At 37.0% G+C, this 22,948-nt stretch overlaps 2 protein-coding genes and 1 long non-coding RNA gene across 3 annotated transcripts; all 3 read left to right on the forward strand.

Annotated features, from left to right (window-relative positions):
• The first annotated feature begins 5,073 nt into the window (after positions 1–5,073).
• On the forward strand, positions 5,074–5,605 carry LOC148770153 (uncharacterized). Its single transcript, XR_016031560.1, has 2 exons — positions 5,074–5,224; positions 5,326–5,605. It is a non-coding gene; the product is annotated as an uncharacterized LOC148770153 (long non-coding RNA).
• Positions 5,606–10,101: 4,496 nt separating this feature from the next.
• LOC148770154 (uncharacterized) lies at positions 10,102–13,060 on the forward strand. The gene is made up of 5 exons (XM_088819011.1): positions 10,102–10,140; positions 10,335–10,802; positions 10,906–11,228; positions 11,313–11,581; positions 12,177–13,060. Exons 1-5 carry the CDS (start codon positions 10,102–10,104, stop codon positions 13,058–13,060), a joined length of 1,983 nt encoding a protein of 660 aa, XP_088675137.1.
• A 5,219-nt stretch (positions 13,061–18,279) lies between these two features.
• On the forward strand, positions 18,280–20,763 carry LOC148770155 (uncharacterized). Its single transcript, XM_088819013.1, has 5 exons — positions 18,280–18,357; positions 18,479–18,555; positions 18,928–19,646; positions 19,757–19,858; positions 19,994–20,763. Exons 1-5 carry the CDS (start codon positions 18,280–18,282, stop codon positions 20,761–20,763), a joined length of 1,746 nt encoding a protein of 581 aa, XP_088675139.1.
• The last annotated feature ends 2,185 nt before the right edge of the window (positions 20,764–22,948 follow it).

The raw sequence follows: 22,948 nt of genomic DNA on the forward strand, positions 1-22,948 counted from the left end.
AAATGCCGGATAGGTTATTCCTCCTCGAAAATGATGAAGATCATGTTGATCTTGGACAAGATCCAAGAACATACAATGAGGCCGTATCGGATGCGGACATGGGACATTGGCTAACTGCCATGAAATCCGAAATGGACTCCATGTACTCCAACAAGGTGTGGACCTTGGTAGATCCACCTAAGGGAATTGTTCCTATAGGCTGCAAGTGGATCTATAAGAACAAAATTGGAGTGGATGGAAAGGTATCGACCTATAAAGCTAGATTGGTAGCGAAAGGTTACACTCAAAGGCAAGGCGTTGACTATGAGGAAACTTTTTCGCCAGTCGCGATGCTGAAGTCCATTAGGATTTTGCTGGCCATAGCTGCGTGGTACGACTACGAGATATGGCAAATGGATGTGAAGACCGCCTTGCTTAATGGAGATATTGAGGAAGAAATTTACATGGCGCAGCCGGAAGGCTTCATATCTTCTGGAAGTGAGCAAAAGGTTTGCAAGCTCCAGCGATCCATTTATTGATTGAAACAAGCATCCCGTAGTTGGAACATTAGGTTCGACTCAACTATCAAAGAGTTTGATTTTGAGAAGAATCCGGAGGAACCTTGTGTATACAAGAAGGTTAGTGGGAGGGCAGTAATATTTTTAGTGCTTTACGTTGACGACATTCTACTCATTGGGAATGATGTAGGAATGTTGCAGCAAACGAAAGCATGGTTGTCCACACGTTTCTCAATGAAGGATTTGGGAGAAGCATCTTATGTATTAGGAATACGCATCTATAGAGATAGAGCAAGAAAGATGATTGGCTTATCCCAAAGCCTGTACATAGACACCGTTATGAAACGGTTTAGCATGGAAGAATCCAAGAAGGGATTCTTGCCAATGTCCCATGGGGTTCGTCTCTCGAAATCTATGTGTCCCCAAACACCTAGTGAAATCGAGGAGATGAAAAGGACGCCCTATGCTTCTGCCATAGGAAGCATAATGTATGGCATGCTATGTACAAGACCCGATATTGCGTATGCTGTGAGTGTCACAAGCAGATATCAGTCTAACCCCGGCCCGGCTCACTGGAAAGCCGTGAAAGATATCCTCAAGTACTTGCGAAGAACTAAGGATATATTTTTGGTCTATGGGGGTGCCGAGTTGAAATTAGAGGGTTTTACTGACTCTAGTTTTCAATCGGATGTGGACGACTCGAAGTCGAACTCTAGATTTATATTCACGCTTAGCAGTGGTGCCGTGTGTTGGAAGAGTTCCAAGCAAAGCTTGACGGCCGATTCCACAACCGAAGCGGAATACATTGCAGCGTTCGAAGCTGCAAAAGATGGGACTTGGATAAGGAAGTTCATCCAAGAGTTGGGTGTCGTTCCTTGTGCTAGTGATCCAGTACCGTTGTACTGTGATAACACCGGAGCCTTGGCGCAAGCTAGGGAGCCGAGATCTCATCAGAAGTTGAAGCATATTCTGAGAAAGTATCATATGATCCGAGAGATCATTGATAGAGGTGAAGTTAAGGTAGAACGAGTCACCTCGGAAGAGAACGTTGCCGACCCCTTCACGAAGCCTTTACCAAGATCGGTCCATGAGAAACATCGAGAGTCGATGGGATTGCGGTTTATGGGTAGTTGGCTTTAGGTCAAGTGGGAGATTGTTAGAGTAGGTGACCAACAAGCCAACATGTGGCTCTGGTCTTTCGTATTTATTATTGTAATAAACGAACCGTTATTCGTATTAATGATAAAACACATTGGCATTCTATATCTTTGTCCCTTTGTCACAAGCATAGATATAGTCCTTACAGTTATTACAAGTACTAGTAATTGATCGTTAGGATCGTGAGATATTTGCTTAAGTATTATAACTGTTAAACGTGTTCCTAGTCGAAGGGTTACGCCACTAATGAGGATATCGGCCTTTCCCATTAAGACTAGCACTTAGTGTATGTGTATTGCATCTCATCAGTAAACGGTATTGTGATATCGGCATACACAAGTGGGTGCTCGTAAGTTGACGAGTTCACTGAACTCCCTCACCCTAGAAATCTCTAAGTGGTTCCCAATAATCGAGTAGAGATATCTATGGTATAGTTGTACACCATTAGTCCTTATGACCTAGACATCACCGTGACTTCACTAGAGGACCAGCTGTATCGTGACCTGTCCCTGAGTTCCACCGAGGACCATCCCAAGGGCCAGTGTTCGTGCAGTCCGAAATCTAGTGGGAGGTCTGTGCATTGTAGTCGGGGATTCGATCGCTAGAATAGTCTTGGATGTCCTGTGTGTTCTGAAAGTTTGTAATCATTCTAAGTCTCTGGCCAGAGCTGACTAAGTGATGATTAGAGAATTCGATTCTTTAAGTCATGCACGTAAGGATTACAACACTTAGAACGATCGCACCGTTATTGAACATATAAAGAGGTCTCGATGAACCAATGCCTCTAGTTCGATCGGGACATATGAATCGAAGGGACCGTACTGTACGTTAACTATATCTGAAGGTTCTTGCAGGCACTTCATTTGTATCTAGGGAATCATGACGCGTAGTTGCTAGACGCCAATCTTGATTCGTTGGGTGATTAAGGTGAAACGAGCTTCATCTTAATCGTAACTCGAAGGGGACGAGTTTTGACCACAAAGGGTTGTGGGCCCACGGCTAGCTTACACCTGAACCATCGAGGGTCACACTGCTCGTGCACATGAGATCTTTGAATAAACGGTCAGAGATAAAATAGTTTATCTTTGCATAATTGGAAGTCAATATGATTGAGTCCAACATTCGTAATTTGGAATTATGAATGAGAATAAGAAAAAGGAAAAGAATAAGCGAACGTGTTAGTGAACTTTCTAAATCGGGAAGTTTCCAAATTTAGAAAGTCCACTGAACTAGGGTTTCCACTTTTGGAAAGTTGGAAAATAAGAGATGGCACTCGTAATGACGAGAAAATTATAATGACTCGGAAAATGTAATCGTTACAATTTTTCGATCATTGAATTGAGAGATACGAGCGATTAAAGAAACTAACGAGCTTAAGCTGTTGGGCCCAGTCCAACTTAAGCCCGCTAGGGTTTAATGCAAGGGACTATAAATACATGATTTATAACCCTAGCACAAATGAAAAACAAGAAAAACCCTAACCCTAAGCGGCCGACCTCTCTCTCTCTCGCCCCTCTCCCGCGCGGCCACCTCCGCCGTTGGCGTCGCTCCGTCGCCGGAAAACGGCCGTTCGTCGGCCGTTCTTGTTCGGTATCCTTTCTCCTTCATTATTCTTTCCGTTTTATTCTAACTATTTCGTGTCTAGTGCCACGATTTAGTAGATCGAAGTATACGAGGTGAAATCCGAGAGGAGGAAGACCGTAGATCGAAGAATCGAGGAGCAACGCACGAGCCGAAGCTGCACGCTGCCCCACGCGCCGCCCCGGAAGACCGCGCGTGCTCTACACGCGCCGCCGTGAGCTGCCACACCGCCGCTGCTGCTGCTCCATTGCTGCCCCGATTCTACGGATTGGTTTCCGTAGTAATCACGACGTATTGTTCGCTCCTACCTCACGCGTCAAGAGGTAAATACTCGAAACCCTAGTTTCGTTTTAGGGTTTAAATTTAAACTATGATTTCATGCTTATGTTTGTATGATTTTATGTGATTATGTGTAATCGATTAAATCGTTGCAAGCATGTTATTTGGTTTAAATGCGAGCATGTTAATTGATTTAAATTCGGTTAAATTTATTAGCATGTATGTTGTTTTTAATTTCGCTGGAAGCGCAAAGGTACGCAATTAATTGATTTAATTTATCGGGCATGTACTTGTGTGTTTTAAAGTCGTTTAAATCACGTAAAATTTTTGTTTTCCGCTGCGTATACGTGCCCGAAACCCAACAAAATCTCCACTTGGTACAACAAATATCTTTCTTATGCTGGTCGTAGTATCTTTATAAACCATGTCTTGAACTCATTACCTATATATACTATGACATCTTTTAAAATTCCTACAATTACTATTGAGCGAATTAATAGTATTTCTAAGAAGTTCCTCTGGAATGCTTCAACTAATAGAAATAAAAAAAGCCCTATAAACTGGAATTATGTTTGTCAACCTAAGCTTACAAGAGGTCTTGGTTTCAAAAATTTAAATATCCTTAATCAAGCTTTTATCCTTAAACCCGGCTGGCGCATTCTCACTGATCCTACATCTATTTGGGTTGAGTTCATGAAAGCTAAATATCTATGTAAAAACTCTCTACTTGAAGTAAATCAAACCAAATCTAATCACAGGTTTATGTGGAAAACCATATGCAAAAATATAACTCTCTTAAAAGAGTGTTGCTTTTGGATACTTGGCAATGGTAAAAAAAATAATTTCTAGTTTGATAAATTGATTGATAACATTAGGATTGCAGATTACGTCAAAGAGATTCCCCCTGATATGTGCAATCTTAGGGTTTCTTTCTAATTAATACATCTACTAAAAAATGGAACCTTCAATTTGTTGAACATTTAATACATGTTTTCATCTTTGATAAAATTAAAGCTATCTATATCCCTATGTATAACAAAAAAGATACATTGCAATGGGCACTATCAAAAAATGGCAACTTTACTATTAAAAACACTTATCTTTGGATTCTATAGTCTACTCATATTGGTCACGGCCCTACTTTACCATGGAATAAGCTTTGGAAAATAAAAGTCAGTCGTCATAGAGTTAAATTTTTCTTTTGGCAATTGGCACATAACATTATACCAACCTCTGACTTCCTTTATAGACGGAAAATCATTAAATCAAACAACTGCCCCTTGTGTTTAAAACATCCCGAAATCACTTACCATGTATTTTTATAAATGTGAGTCTATCAAGCCATTACTTAGGAATCTTTCATCTCTCCAAATTAAGGACAACTGTCATTTCTGTATACTCTTCCATTGAAATAATAACAATCTTACCCAAAAAATGCTGGTTCTTTTTTGTTTAATATGGAAGGCTCGACATGAATTTGTCTTTCAAAATATTAACAGAAACACTACTGAAATATGGGATCATGCTAGACAGTTTTTCACCTTGCAGTCATGCAAAACACCAACCTGAAATCATATTAAGATGTCATGCAAAACACCAACCAGAAATGGACTCCCCACCAAAAAATTGGTTTTAAATTAATATTGATGGCTCGTCACTTTCAAACCCTGGAAAAACAGGTATTGGAGGTATCATACGTAACAACACAGGTACCTCATCACGGCTTTTGCCGAAAAATTGCTAAAGACTTGAAAATCTCAAAATTGATTATTGAAACTGACTCAAGCTTTCTAATATCTTGTTATAATAGGAGGAAAACATCCCACAACAAGCTGCAAACCCTCCTGGAAGACATGGAAAAGATGCTGCAAAATTTCCAAAACGTCCGACTTGTTTTTTGGTATAGAGAGACTAACAGTGTGGCGGACGTGCTTGCAGAAAAAGGAGCGTCACTTAGCTCAGGATGCATCCTTAATTTTGATAATACACCTTACTTTTTAAAGAACTTTTGTTAAAGGATTTGCATATCCTGTATGAACGCCAAACTGTGAATCCATGTAATATCTCCCTCCTTTTGAAATAATAATATAGACGGTGTTTTATTTGTTAAAAAAATAAAATTAATTATATTACTAATATTTAATTATATAACCGAAACCTAAAAATCTCCATTTGTAGCTAATATTTAATATATTACTACTATTTAATTATTTATATGTAATATAATAATTAATAAATATATATTATATATATAAATAATGCGGGGCGGGTATAGGCAAACCCATCCCCGTACCTGTACCTTGTCAAAAAAAATATCAATCCCCATACCCGCTCCATTTTTTTTTTCAGGGTGCGTAATACCCGAAATTTTTCGGGGTGGGAATCTTTCGGGCCGGGTCAAATTGTCATCCCCATCCTAAACTAGTCGTTGCTAGTTTCTGTTATTAAAGATTCCCGATAGCTTGATTGGATAGGTTTTCGGACAATAGTACCGTTGGATGTGGCTGATATTTGAAAAGTATATTATGTGCATATAGTGCTATGTTCTGTGGGGAGGAGATCGAATTTGCTGCCTCCTAACTAGGGGTGGTAAACGAGCCGAGCCGGCTCGCGAATTCGATGAGTCGGCTCGAACTCGAGCTCACGAGCTCGAGCTTCGGACGAGCTCGAGCTCGAGCCCAAATTTAGTTGTTCGACAGCTAAATTTAATTAATATTACTGTCTTGGTTACTAAATTACTGTCTTAGACAGTAATATTACTGTTTGAGACAGTAATATTATGAATATTATTTTCCCGAACAGTAATACTATTAATATTATTTTCTAAGACAGTTAAATTACTATTGGAGATAGTAATTTAGCAGCCAAGACAGTAATATTAATTAAAATAAATTTTCATAAGAAAAAAAAAAGTCAATTAACAATTAAATTACTGTCTCCGACAGTTAAATAACTGCTGGAGACAGTAATTTAGCAACGAATACAGTAATATTAATTAAATTTTTTTTTAAGAATAAAAACATCAATTAACAGTTAAATTATTGTCTCCGACAGTTAAATAACTGCTGCAGACAGTAATTTAGCAACGAATACAGTAATATTAATTAAAAATATGTTTTTTAAGAATGAAAAAGTCAATTAACAGTTAAATTACTGTCTCCGACAGTTGAATAACAGATGGAGATAGTAATGTAGCAACGAATACAGTAATATTAATTAAAATATTTTTGAAGAAAAAAAAAAGTCAATTAACAGTTAAATAACTGCGGGAGACAGTAATTTAGCAGCCAAGACAGTAATATTAATTAAAATACTTAAAAAAAAATTATTAAAAAAAAAGGTCAACGCCGGAGACCGGCGGTCAACAGTGGTTGACCGGCCGGAAAAAAATTCAAGAAAAAAAAAAGTTTAAAAAAAAAAAAAAAAAAAAACTCAACGCCGGAGACCGGCAGTCAACCCCAAAATCTGGCTGGAAAAAAAAATTCAGAAACAAAATTATTTTCTGAAAATAAAAATTTGGGGGTTAATGTGATATATTTGTTTAAATTCGGGGTCAATTTTTAATATTAAGGAAGTTAGAGCATAATGGATGAAATTGATAAGAATTATATTATGGAGGGTATTTTAGACTAAAGACATGGGGATGAGTTTAATTGAGAGACTGTTTTTTTGTGGACCAAAATGCATTTAAGTCCCACGTGATGAGCTTTTTTGCCATTCACCCATTTTTTTATACATAATAGGCGATATCTTCTTTTATATATATATATATATATATATATATATATATATATATATATATATATATATAATTGAGTATACATGACTATACCATACTCTATAAAAAAAATAATAATAAAGAAAATAAGAAGATATAGCCTATTATACCATACTATATAATCTAAAATATGTTTTTTTAAGTTAAAATGTAAGAAAAAAAAACGCTATTATAAACAAAGAACACGACTATATTTTACTATAGTCAAATACAATCATATTCGGCTATAGTCATATTCGGTGTGGTAACTTATCAGGAAAAAAAGAATCAGAAAAAAAGAAATTAGAATATAGTCTGTGTAGTAACTTATTCGGTTATAGTCATTCATTTGTTTAATAATATTTAAAGAAAATTATTAAAAAAAAATTGTGAAAACGCTAAATGCAGTCCAAGTAATGATAAATGCAGTAGATTATGTAGGTGAAGGGTAATTTTAAAATTAAAAAAAAAAATTGTAAGGAAGTATCACAAATGATGATTTTAGGTATAGACCAAGTGCTATTTAATAGTTGTAACAACATTAATATTACTGTCAACCACAATAATATTATTGTGTTTACAGTAATATTTCAATAGTAGACAGTAATATTATTACGTTACTCCGTCAACAACTCAAACAAAACAATGTACCCAAAAAAATAATAATATTAATGTGGTTAACAGTAATATTATTGTGTTTACAGTTATTCTACTGTCAACGACAGTAATATAATTATGTTGACTTGTCAACAAAACAAACAAAATTAAAAAAAACTCCAAAAAAATAATAATATTGTCGTTGATTCTAATTGTACTGTCAACGACAGTACACTTATGTTAATGTACTGTCAACGACAGTACACTTACATTAATGTACTGTCAACGACATTATAATTACGTTAATGTACTGTCAGTGACAGTGTAATTAGTGTTAATGACAGTACAATTACGGTCAGCGTTAAGCGGCGGCGTAAAAAAAGGGATAAAAATTTTATGAGAAAAAAAAGTCAACGGCGACGGAAAAAACAGACCAGAAAAAAAAAAAAAAAGCCAACGCCGGAATCCGGCGGCGGAAAAAACAGATCCGAAAAAAAAAATCGAAAAAGTCAACACCGGAGACCGGCGGCAAAAAAATAATTTTTGAGAAAAGGAAGTAAAAATTGGATATTTGTGGTCAAAATTGATTAAAGTAGGGTTATAATTAAGAATTAGGTGTACAGGGTTGGGGGTAATTTTGTCATATACATTAATTTTTCATTTATTCATAATAAATATTAAAGGGATGGGCATATTGGCGAAAAAGATAGAACCCCTAAACCTGGAATAATTAAGATGGTTGGTTGATTAGGGAATTATGCACAAAAATCCATTAAAATATAACAACAAGAATAATATACTAATTTGAAATATTGTTACAATATTTTTATTTCTAAATTTGTATTATAATTAAAATTTTGAATACATTTAAATATTAAGAATCTATCTTTATATAATATAAAAAGAAGATTTATGCCCTCAATGATGACATGTGGCAAATGTTGATGTCATACCTCCAAATTGCTTGGTTGAAGTTCAATTGGTTATGTGGCATCTCAAATTGATTAACATTTCATTTTTGGTATGTGTTTAAATTATTTCCTATTTAATATTTGCACAATCATCTAAACATTACCACAGAGACATATATATTCTTTAATGCATTTAATCTATATATAAGTTCGAAAAATATTTATCTTATTTATATTTTAATTTCCGAAAATATATTTGTTTGAATGTCCATTTTATATGAATATCCAAATAAATTTAGTAATTTTTTTTTCATTGTAATAATCGACTAATTTTAATAATAAAATACATTTTTTTTCTTCGTAATTATATAATATCGGAATACGCATTCAATAAATTATATTTGTTTGAAATACAGTATATAAATATTTTTATTATTTCATTCTATAAAATTTCATGATATATTAATAAAATACAGTAATGTACAATAAAAGATTTTATAGATATAATATTATTGATTTTTTTCTGAAAAATATATAATATTATTTTTTGAAAGACATAAAATTTCCGTATGAGTATTACTTTCTCTTTATAAAACCTAAAACAATAATATTATACATAGATGATATATTTAACTATCTCTAATTTAAGATATGATTCATTAAAAAAAAAAATTTCCCGATTATGTGTTTATCAACTAAGGATAATTTTTACATTTTTTCATAACTGTATTTTTTCTCCATATTATATGCATCATAAAATAAGGTAAATTATATCTCATATTGTGACTTAACTTTTCTCGGATTATGTGGCTCAATTAGTCGTCAAACAAAGTTAATTATTTCAAAATTAACTTAATACATATTTATTAACTGCCATGATTAACTATTTCCAAATCAATTCAAATCAAATCAAATAATTTAATTATATAGTCAATAATTTCGTAATTATAGATTGCCACTCATTTTAAAATTCAAATTTTGAATTATTAAAATATTTTCAAAATTACGTAATAATCCATGCTATATAATCTCCTTCAACAATGTGATTTTCAGCGCTCGATCCAACTACTTCATATTATCATATGTAATTATATTTCCGTGTTAATACTTATATAATTTTCAACACTCGATACAACTACTTCATATGTTGATCTACTTCATATTATCATATGTAATTGTCTTTCCGTTTTAATAATTATATGTAATTTTCAGTAGTCGATCCAACTACTTCATATTATCATATATAATTTCCAGCATTCGATCCAACTACTCGATTATCCGCGTTCTTCTGTTCGAAATGTTTTTCCAATTGTACACATGGATGGAATATTCATTTTCATTGGTTCATTTTGATCCATGTGTACCCCCATTCTTAATTTTCATTTTATTTCCATTTAAAGATCCATTCTTTATCATTGAATTTCTGTAAATATATTGCAACAAAATCGGCAAGGCAAAATTCAGAAATTAATTTGACAATTAGTTTTAAATAATTTGACTTTCTATATTTTGGAAAACAAATTCGGAATTTCTATATTTTGGCAAACACCGCAGTTGATTGATAGGGTAAAACAACGGTGGAATCTATTTGGGTTTGCTGGCGATCGTACGACCAATGGCGGGGGATTAGCATTACTCTGGAGCAAAGACGTGGCAGTTGATTTGAGAGCCTGTTCGCAGAACTTCATTGACGTGACGGTGGAGTGCCTTGCGAGTCTTCAAAAATGGAGGTTAACCGACTCTTATTGTTTTCCGGAGAAGCAACACAAACGTCTGTCGTGGGAACTTCTTCGCACACTAGGAAGGCAAAACCAGTTACCATGGATTGTGGGGGGTGATTTTAACGAGATTCTTCATGCATCCGAGAAGATGGGAGGACCAGCTGGTGAGCCTCATTCCATGAAGTTTTTTAGGGAAGCTCTTGACGACTGCGGGCTTTCGGACATTGGATGGGAGGGCAAACAATTTACCTGGACCAACAATTGCGAACATCCGCATACTGTTCGGAGCCATCTGGATAGGGTTTGTGTGAACGGGCCGTAGGCGGGTTTTTTTCCCCATGTAGTGGTCCGACACCTTGATCACACTGGATCTGACCACTTACCGATCTTATTGATTCCACAAGGGATGGAGCCTAGAACAAGACCTGGGAGAAAGAGGCCCTTCCGTTTCGTGGGCAAGTAGGACTGAGTGCGAGGAGATTGTTCAGCGAGCGTGGGAATCGAGGCAGGGGTCAGATGATGTGTCGATGCTATTGCAGCGTACTACGGATTGTAGGATGGCTTTGATGCAATGGACCAAGGTTGTGGTCAAGGCTCCCGACAAAGAGATTAAAGAAATCACCCAAAGAATTAATGAATTGCGTGACATGCGACAAACGGCGACGACTAGGGCTGAATATCGCGAACTTCAAGGTCGGTTGGAGAAATTGATGGGGGACCGTGACATGTATTGAAGGCAAAGAAATAAGGCTCAGTGGGTGAGAGACGGGGACATAAATACTAAATTTTTCCACGCCCGAGCGACGAGCAGGAAAAAACAAAATCTGGTGGACAAGATCCGCGACAAGTTCGGTAATTGCCAGAGTTCTGAGACAGGAACTGAGACGGTTATTCATCAATATTTTGACCATATTTTCAGCTCTTGTAATCCGTCGGAATTAGAGATGGATGAGATCTTAAATGAATTTGAGCCAAGAGTGGGGAGCGAGGCGAACCAAAGGCTGTCTCTGCCATTTACAGCGTTGGAGGTAACTTTAGCTCTTTCACAAATGTCTCCCCTTAAATCCCCTGGTCCGGATGGTCTTCCGGTTTTATTTTTTAACAAATATTGCAAAATTATTGGTTCTAATGTTACCTCTTGTGTTTTGAACCTTTTGAATAATCGGCACCTTCCCAATAGTCTTAATTTCACTTTTATTGTTCTAATCCCAAAAAAATCGAAACCTGAGCGTATTACTGAGTATCGACCTATTAGTCTCTTTAATGTGATCTATAAGATCGGGTCTAAAGTGATTTCTAATAGACTTAAATCTCTTTTGAATTCTATCATCTCACCCACCCAATCGGCCTTTGTACCGAACCGTCTTATCACGGACAATATTCTGGTTTCCTACGAAGTGAATCATTTTATCCAGACATGCCGTAATCGAACGAATAAGCATATGGCTGTTAAACTTGACATTAGCAAGGCATACGATCGAGTTGAATGGACTTTTCTTCGGAAGATCCTTACCAAATTCGGTTTCTTGCATAATTTTATAGATCTTATTTTGCTTTTTGTATCAACTGTCTCTGACACATTTTTATTCAATGGTTCACAATTTGGTTTTGTCTCCCCTTCTCGGGAATTACGACAGGGTGATCCTCTTTCGCCCTATGTCTTTCTATTTTGTAGAGGTGCTGATCTTTATGATACATGAGGAGGTAGCAAGGGGCGAACTTCATGTAGTTAAGGTGGCCCTGATGGTGCCGGTTATCACCAACTTATGCTTCGCAGATGATACTCTTATTTTCTGCCGAGCATCAGAAGGAGATGCCGAAAGTTTGAAAAGTGTGCGCAGGCGCTTCGCTGGGATATCCGGGCTTGAAATTAACCAAGAGAAGACACACATAAATTTTAGCCAACAAACCCGGTTGGAGCAGAGGGATCGTATTCAGCAGATTCTAGGATTCCAAGTAATTGACAGGCACGACAAATATTTGGGTATGCCGGCTTCGCTGGGGCGAACCCGGAAGGAGGTTTTTGCATATCTCCGGGAACGACTTTGGAGCCGAATTAAAGGTTGGGGGGAAAAACACTTATCGCATGCCGGCAAAGAGGTACTCATTAAAGCGATGTTGCAAGCAATTTCGGCATTCATCGTGAGCTGTTTTGTGCTTCCGGCGGGTCTCTTATCATACCTAGAGGCGGCTATTAGAAGATTCTGGTGGGGTAATGGGGTGAGAAAAAGGATGAATTGGATTGCATGGGACAAAATGTGCCGCATCAAGAGGGACGGGGGGATGGGTTTTCAGGATTTGAAACGGTTTAACTTAGCAATGTTATCGAAACAACTTTGGAGAATACTCACATCTCCAAACTCTCTACTGTCACAAATACTCAAGGCTCGTTATTTTCCCCAATCGGAAATTTTTCGCGCTACACTGGGTTCCAGGCCTTTGGCGACTTGGCGGAGCTTCTTACTTGCTGTGATGGTTTTATTCAGGACTTCGTCGGAAGATTGGCAACGAATGGGATACCTCTATTTGGGGGGATGCATGGTTCAGAGAGGATGGTAACTCGCGAATCATTACCAAACGGCCGATGACGACACTTTTTCCAGATCGGGTCTGGGATTTGCTGGACCATACTACCATGCAATGGAATGTGGGGTTGATTATGCAGACCTTCTGGCCCATTGACCATGAAAGAATTATCTCCACTCCGGTGGGGTGTCCTTCGGCGAGCGATAGGTGGGTCTGGAAATTCTCCCATAATGGGTGATTCTCGGTGAGGTCGTGCTACTTTATGTGGCTAAACTCGGGGTTTGGGACGAGAGAAGGAATTCAGGGCAGCAGGGGACGATCCTGGAAAGCAGTGGAAACTCTTGTGGGAGCTTTGAATCCCACCCAAAGGTGCGGGTGTTTTGGTGGCGAGCATGCTTCAATATTATTCCAACTGCAGCTAAGTTATTCAGACGGAGGATCGCATCGTCGCTGTCTTGTTTCCGCTGTGGGGAACGGGTGGAAACATTCATACATGCGGTACATGGGTGTGTGGGAAGTCGGCAGGTTTGGAGTGGAGATGTATTTAAATTACGGCCGATCGTGGACTCTTAATCGACGTGGCAATGGTTCAATCATTTGAGCGAGATGCTGGGAAAGGACAAAATGGAGATGGCTACCATTTTTACGCCGAAACTTTGGGAAATTGGCAATCGGAAATTACATGGTGAGTTAGCTATGGATTTTTCGGAGGTGCTGAGTTGGTGCGACAATTTCTTGGCGGTGTATCGGCAACAATTAAAACCTTCTCCCCCGTCAAGTCGTGAAAAACGTACGGAGGTTTGGATTCCACCGCCGCCAGACTCACTTAAGGTAAATTTCGACGCAGCCTTTCCGGTAGATTCAGGTTTTTATCGCATTGCTGCTGTGGCTCGTGACTCTCAAGGAATGTGCATTAAATGGGTGGCGAAGCGCATTAGGGGCAGACCTAGCGTGGCCGATGGTGAGGCGCACGCAGCCATGCTTGCGGCAGAATTGGCAGCACGGCACACATGGCGCTCGGTCATCTTGGAAGGGGACTGCAAGACGATCATAGACGCAGCTAACGAGGGCAACTTCCACACATATTCCTTCGGCGCCTACTTGGAAGGAATCTTCATTCTGTTAACATATGTTTCGCATTTAAAATTTCAATTTGTTCGACGTTCTTGTAACCGTCTAGCTCATTATTTAGCTTCTTTTGATTCTTCCGACTGTTGTGAGGGTGACACTTTACCTCCGCATTTAGCCGATTTGGCATATTGAGCTAATATATGGGTCGTTTCTCTCAAAAAAAAAAAAGGAATTGTATAATTTGATTTTTAGTGTAATGTTTTTTTCAATATTTTCTTCAAGGTTTTAATGTAATTGTTTCTAATAATTATTATGCATGTCAATTCATTTTTCTATAAGAAATATAAATGTCAATGTACTATACAATACATATGTATAAATTACACTGATAATCTATGTTTTAACAGTAGTTAATTTTTTTGGGTTATTTAATAAGTCTTTATAATTCTCATTTCTTTATTTAATTCAATTATTAAAAAATAAATAAAGGAAAATATAAAGGGGAAATGTGGGATAACACCTATTTTTTAAAATATATATGAGAAGGTCCAATGTTTTTTTCTCTCTAAGGCAAAATCCCAAATTCTGAACTTAATTAGGTAGACCCCCCTGAGCACAGAGGATATGACTATTTTACCCTTATTTTCAGTTTTATTGGGCAAGGAAATTCCCTAACGGTATAGAAGGAAGCAGCTTATTTTTCTCCCTCTCTCTCGGCCCTGTTTCTCACGGTGATTTCTCTCTCTCGCTTTCTCCATCTCAATCGCTTTCTCCATCTCAATCGCTTCCTTATACGATTGGGTAGGGTTTCGTATTTTTGGGTGTTTTAGCGTGATTTGCGTCGATCGAGGTTCAACTTTCTCCATCTCAATCGCTTCCTCAAGGTTCGTTTTTTTATTTTTTTTTACAGAGATTTCATGGCTCGTTTTTGTTTATGATCATGATGCGCGGCTGGGTGTTCGTTGATTTTACAATTGTGATTTTGCGTTTTCCTGTGTTTTTGTACAGTTTGGGGTTTTTATTGGTCAATTGTGTTTGCGTTGATGCATTTCGATATTATATTGTTTTTTGATTTTTTTAGAGATTTGTAATTATATATACCAGAGTAGTCATGTTTAGCATCGTAGACGTGATGTATATACAGAATTGTGTCGTTTTAATTTTTTCAGAGATTTGTATTTGATATATACCAGAGTAGTCATGTTTAGCATCATACACCTGTTTTATATCAGAGTAGTTAAATATATGTAACAGTAGTCATATACATAATTGCTTTTTTTAATTTGTTTGTGTATATTTTTTGATTTGTATTGATATACAACAGAGTAGTCATGTGTAGCATCATAGATCTGTTGCATATCAGGGTAGTTAAATATATGTTACACTAGTCATATACAATACTTTTTGTTTAAAGGTGCAGAATGTCTACAAATATTGTACTAATAATGAGGTTTGGAGAATTATTTGGTGTGAGAAAATGTGTTACTTCCTTTGGATTTGAAGAGTTGGCTGGATTCGTAAGGGCCAAATGGGGCTCGTTGCACCAGAACATCATGTCTCTCACGTATACGGTTGTTGGTCATGGGGAGGGTGTGTTGTGTGATGATGACGATGTGTTTTATATGTTGTCGTTAGCGCGCGAGATGTCTCTTGATCGTGTTGAAGTGAATGTTAAACAAAGAGAGTGAGTTGTTCCTGATGTGGTATCAAGTGTATCATGTTTGTCTAATCGGGCACAACATGATGAGGTTGCGTTCGAAATTGGTCAAGGTAGTGGAAGCAATCACTTGCACAATGCTGGAATGTGTGCTCAAACTCAGTTGATGAGTGCTAACTGGGCTGATTTTGTGACACCCACTAGTAATCGTACAGCAAACCGAGAGGGTTTGCCATGCACGGAAGCTTTAAATGTATTATATAAGTATTTAGATATATGGGGAGACTCCAAGGTTTAACGAACCGATTTTTCATGGCCTAAGACTTAAAGACGGGGTTGGCTTCGGAATAATTTTCGGCGAAGTGATTTAGTGGGATGAAGGAGCATATGTCTAACTACTCGATTAATCCGTAATATAGACTATAAGTGGTGTCACCTTGATAAAACATAGTAATAAAAGGTTAGAGTCCATAATTAAACAACATATAATTCCTACATAAATGGACCATAGTTTAACAAAAAGGGGCCCATATTCGGAGAAATTAGCCTCCTTTACCACGGATAATAATACACATGAGCTACTACGGAAATAGTAATTGTCCTAAGGACAATATACACAAAGGATAGTACTACAAGCATTATAAGTAGATCCTCCATACGAGCCAAAAACTCGGAGTCGGCTTCTCGAACCGTCGACTATTCCAATCCGGTGGAGTGAGTAGCACTAATACCTGCAAACGGAGAATATCTATATGAGCTAACAAAGCTCAGTAAGGATCTCGAAAGATACCGAGACTTGAAAATATAGTCTTACTTCGTATATTATATTATAGCAATACAAGTGAAACGAAGTTAAGTACAAAGCACATTTCTAGAATTTAAGGTTCGTGTACATTAGAAAGCTTTTTCGTTTTATCGGATCCGATGAGAAATTAACTTCTTTACTTAGAAAATAAGAAGATTATTCTGAGCCCGTTTCGGTGGGATCAAACCACCCAACTGTAGTATCTATGGTTGGAATACCGGCCCCCGGTATCCTTTCTCATCCGTTCTAAGTATTTCATTAATCTCCCCAATTTATTTTACTTAATTTCAAAAATGGCACGGTCGAAGTATTTAGAATTCCGTTTGAGTACATAAAAGTACCAATATTCCACAACAACCCATAAGAAATTTGAAACACCACAAGACATCACAAATATCAATCAAGTGACAAACAACCACATACTACACAAGAGATTAACTATCATCACACATCAAGTTATGCATTCATGAATGTTTACCCACATATAACCATAATTCCAAATAAGACTATTAAAGATCCATTTAATTCCTATATTTTCCTTAAGCTACTAAATCCCAAAATTTCTTTGCTAATTAATTTAGGATCAAGAAAACATATCAGCTTAGAAGATTTCGGGTATTCAGCACAATGCCCCTTAATTTCTGGAAATTACAGTTTTGACCCCAAGAGTTCAAAAACTCACACATGCAATTAACCTAAAAGTTCCTAATCCACATTTTCACGAAATTCAACCCTTAACTCCTCTGAAATTTAGATTAATGCAGAAATTTCAGTTCGAAGTTATTTTATGCAGATTTTTCGAAAATTATATATCTCACCCTAGACTCTCTAGATCTATACATGCATGACCCTTAGAAATTCCCAAAAATCCTTTTTCTTACAAAACTTTTTAGAAACTGACATTGTCCTTTACTAAGTGCTGAAAAACAGATTTGGAAAACCATTCAAAACTAACTTCTCAAAAATTGCAGATTTGCCCCAAAAATCTTTCGGATTACACATGCATCCACACTACGATTTCAAAATCCATTTCTTCATGAACAACCCCCAAAATCCGAAATCTTTGTTCAATATATGCAGAAAAATGAACTAAAAATTTAATTATGCAACAACTTCGAAAATTCTATTTTCCACTTCAAAATATTTTCCACTTCAAAATCCTTTAGATCCATACATGCAAGACCACTATGAGTTCAAAAATTACTTTTTCTTGCAAAACCTCCTTAAATCTGAAATTTCGTTCAATAGATGCTAGAAAACAATTTTGAAAACTCATACAAAACTGACTTCTCACAAATTACAGATCTGGCCCGAAAATATGCAGATTTACACATGCAGCCCCAAAACTTTTCCCAATTTAATTTTCTTCACAATTTTCGAAATAACTGAAATTTCTTTGAAAGCCATTAACTCAAATCTACCATTTAAGACCTCTGATCATACATGCAATAACATAAATCATATGAACTAACAAAAAGAAACCATTAAATGCAAGAACAACATAAAACAAGAATTAGGGGTGTCTTTTAATTAATTTCGAAATTTTGTTCTTGATACTTGATACCTCCATTTGCAGCAAGGATTTCAATTCCTTACCTCAAAAATAGAAAGGAATAAAAGCTAGTTGAAAAGGGGAAGGTTCTTGGGAACCTTCAAAGAAAACCGAGAGTTAGAAGAAGAAAAGGAACGAAGAAGAAAGAAGGGGTTTGAGAACTTCGAATGGCAGCTCTTACCTCTTCAAGCATTGAGATTCAACCAAGCTACTTTGATATGGAAGGACACGGTAGAGATTTCAAGGTGAGAGGTGTTTTCACTAGTGAAAGGACACCATGTATTTATAGTATTCTTGGAGTATTCAAGGGCAAGGGTGAGATAGGGAATTCTCATCTTTGGCTTGAGAAAAATCTTGTTGGATTAGGTGTGGTTCGAGCTTGATGAAGCTGGTGACAATGGTGGGTTGAAGAGAAGAGGAAATCTAAGGGAGAGAGAGGGAGAGTGAGGCAGCCGAAATGAGGGAGAGAGAAGGAGACCCTTGGCCTTCTAATAGGCATGCTTGAGGTGGAGTGTGGGAATGGCATTAGTAGAGATTAGGCTAGGCTTTAGGATTATTATTATTATAATTATTTAATAACCCTCCTTAACACACATACATACATATACGGCACACACATATATATACTTATAAATTATGTATTATGATGATTATGCTAAGTCCTAGTCATGCAAGTATAATTCACCCGTAAACACATACGCACATAGTGTCACGTATAAAATTCGATATCTACTAATCCGGCACATAATAATTCATGTATAGCCCTATCATTAGCAATTATTTAGTATTTAAGTGGCGTGAGATTTATTGTTCAGAAATTATCGTGTTTCGAAAACGTGGGGTGTTACAGATTTGATCAAGGATGTTGGTCAAGTTTTTCGTGGAGGTGCTCTGGAGTTTAGGAAAGCTTTATGCATGTATTCGGTGGAAACTGGATTTGAGTTTACATACGTTAAGAATGAGCGTGTACGTGTCACAGCTGAATGCAGACACAGGACAATAAAGAACTGTATGTGGAGGATACACGCATCAGTTGAGAAGGCCAATGGGTATTTTTATATAAAGAAATTTGAGAAGCATCACACTTGTGGATCTTCTTTTGGGTCGTCAAGGCAGAATAGAATGACGTCTGACATTATTGCTGGTATGATAGTTAATTTGGTACGAGCGAAGCCAGACATGGTTGCTAATGATGTTATTGTGGAAATGAAGCTGAATTATGGAGTCAACATTAGCTATTATGTGGCTTGGAGGTCTGTCACGGCAGGGAAGCAACGTATTTTTGGTGATGATACTAGTTCATACTCACACTTACCGTCGTACTTCGAAGAACTTGGTCGTACCAATCCGGATAGCGTTTATAATCTTGACATCGATGCAGATACGATGAAGTTTCGACGTTGCTTTTTTGCTTTTGGTGCATGCTTGTCGGGTTTTAAGTCATGTCGACCGACACTCTCCCTGGATGGAACATTTCTGCACAACAAACACAAGGGCATTTTGTTAACTGCAATTGGGAAAGATGGTCATAACAGTTAGTTTCTGTACGTTTTATTGTGATTTATGACTATATATGGCTATATGTTACTAAGGCTGTTGTTGTTACTTTGTACACATAATTGTTCCCGGTTGCATTTATCGTAGTTAGTGATGAATCTCATAGCAATTGGGCATACTTTCTTACTCATTTGAGGGTTTCCATTGGCACGGATCGTGTGGTCACGTTTTTCTCGAATTGCAATCACGGTATTTTGGATGGGGTGAAAAACATATTCCCTAATTGTCTTCATATATATTGCTTGTATCACTTGCATTTAAATTTGTCAAGTAAATGTAGAGGTTGTCCATCTGGTTTTCGAAAAAGAATGTCTCATTTGTTAGATGCTTGTGCCTATGCTCCTACGAAATCTGAATTTGATGTGCATATAAAGGAGTTCATAGAAACTGGCGGTACAAGGATTAGGAAGTTTCTAGCAGACCTTCCGTATAACAACTGGACTTGTGCACATTTTGAGGGGAATAGATACGGGCATATGGCATCTAGTGTTGCAGAATCGTGGAATATGAAGATTGGCGGCATTTGTGGCCTGCCTATAAAAAATGTGGTTGATGGTCTTAGGAGTATTATGATGGTGCAAATGTGTATAAGAGCAGAGGAGGCTGCGGTTATGTCAACTGTACTTTGCACTCCCATTAAGGGCGCTGTTGATAAACTAGTACATGACAGTAGAGTTTTGATAGCAAAGAGGGCATCGGAGTACATTTACGAGGTGCTTAGTACTCCAACAGCTGTTGTTGACATTCGCAACAGGTCGTGCACGTGTAGAGTGTGGCAAGTCAACGGTCTGCCGTGTATACACGCTGCGTGTGTTCTGTTCCATAACAATAATGATGGTTATGCATATGTTGACTATCATTACACTGTTGAGTGTTATAAAACCACGTCTTCGCACAGTATTTATCCATTTGTCAAGCCTGATTTTGATGGTGATTTGCCTTTGGTTGGACCTCCAGATTATCATATTCGGCGTGGCAGGCCGAAGGTGAAGAGAATTCCTTCAAAATGTGAGAAGATTAAGAGGAAGATAAAATGCAGCTCATGCAACCGTATGGGCAATCACAACAAGAAAACGTGCAGGAGGCATGTATGAGACTTGAGTGGAACAGAAACGTATTTCAATTTTTTTTCTTTTTCTACTGCCTTGAATCTGTGTGGAACATAATTTGTGATTTTTTTTCTTGAGTTTCCAAGTACATGATCTGTTTTTTTTTTAAGTATTGAATTTTGCTATTACTGATACATGTAAGTACAGTTTTCTGTGTTTGGATTCTAACACCTGCAATCACTTAGTCATATAAGTATTTACAACTACTGGGTCTTAAATAGTCATATGACTATGTGACTATAGGTGACTATGTAGTCACAGGTAGTCATATTGTCATCTGACCAAAAAATGTAGATTATAAATAAGTAGTCATTGATAGTCATACGACTTTTTGATTATAGGTGACTACGTAGTCACAGATAGTCATATTGTAATCTGACCAAAATATGTAGATCATAAAGAAGTAGTCATCGATAGTCATAAGACTACGTGACTATATGTGACTATGTAGTCACATGTAGTCACATATAGTCACATTGTCATATGACTATATGACTTTATGTAGTATTCATAGCTGTATGTAAAAGTGTCATACAAAACTAATACAAAATAACATTTGAAGAATGGTTATGCATATAATAGCCATAATAAAAGATGTTTTAAGTACTGCAAAAATAGTCATACAAAAGTACTACAAAATAGTCATATAAAAGTACAATTAACTACATAAGATTCTGTTTTGGTGCAAATAGTTTACAGAAATAAAAGCTTCACTTAATTGGAATAGTAATTGTCTAATATAAATTAATCTTGTAGTGGAGCAATGATTCAACAACGGACCTCCACCGGTCTCAGCGTCGTTGGTGACCAGTGGAATTTGGCGGAATGTGTTCCTTATAATAAACAGGACAAAAATACCACAATCGCTTGAATCATCTGCTTGTTGGGGTGAGTCATTTAGCTCATGCAGCGGTGCGTTTATGGGAATGGCGCAGATGTTAAACTTCATTGCTGTGTTTTCGACATACATTTTCTGTGTACATGAATGAATTAGATATTTGTTTATTAAATAGGTAGTTTCTGGAAATAAATAGTCAGTAGTTTTTTACCATGTCGGTGGTGTCAATTAGGTATGGGTACTTAAGACCTTTGCGAGGATGTAATGAGTTGTAGAAACGCCACTCATTTGAATTTCTGTCCAATATTAACAGTGTCCAGTGGTTAGCCCCGGTTTGAGGATTACCGTCGGAGTGTAATGGGAAGATGAGGTATCTATGTTTGCTAACTTCTGCTGGTATGCGGAATGTTTTATTTTTGGACTGCCTCAACGATGTCTGTTAGAACTACTGATTAGTTACCACGGGAAAACATATACTTATTTTCAAAAAAACAATTGCAAATATATTATCGACTTTGTACCAGTAGCATGCTGGTGAACGTCATGCTTGTTCCTTTAAGCGACTCATAAGCGCTGCCTTCAAACAACCCTGCAGCTTGCTGATGTCCCCATATCTCGCAGTAAGCATCTATAACCTGTGATTGTACAGTGTTATTAAATTTGTGTACATAATGTGGGCAGGATAGTTTGTACAATGTTATTAAATTTATTTTTAACTCGACCGAAATATCTTCCTTTTTGAGGATGATAAAGATGTCAACCATCCGAACATGAATATTGCCATCTGGATTCTTCCACACTGTACTACTGTATTTATAAACATTTTTGAAGTATGAATAAGACATGTGATTATGCAGTGATGGGTAGTCATGGGTTGTCATATGACGACTCTTGACTACATATATGAATAGTCATAGAGAAATAATCACTGATAGTCATGTAGTCATATGACTATATATGACTGTATGAAGTAGTATAATATTCATATAGATGACTGGATATATGACAGTAGTTAGAATTTACTTACTTCCCATGCACTATTTCATCTGCCATTGTGTTTATTATTGCCTTGTCTCTCGCACTCATGCCGATGAATGGGTTGTATTTTTTGTATCTGAAATCTCTACGTGCTTTCTTGGTGCTGCGTGGTGTTACTTCATGTTTTTTTGACCTAGTACGTTTCCCCACTGCAGATTTTGGGTCCTTTAGCTTGGCCTCGATATCTTCCTCACATATCTCAAAGTCTTTGTTCGAATGAATTGGTGGGCGCTCATCAAGTGCCTTTGCATATTCTGCACAATTAGCTTCCAACTTGGCTATCTTTTCATCCGT

Source organism: Erythranthe guttata, chromosome 6 (assembly GCF_056151865.1).
Source record: "Erythranthe guttata isolate IM_541 chromosome 6, IM_541, whole genome shotgun sequence".
NCBI lineage: Eukaryota > Viridiplantae > Streptophyta > Magnoliopsida > Lamiales > Phrymaceae > Erythranthe > Erythranthe guttata.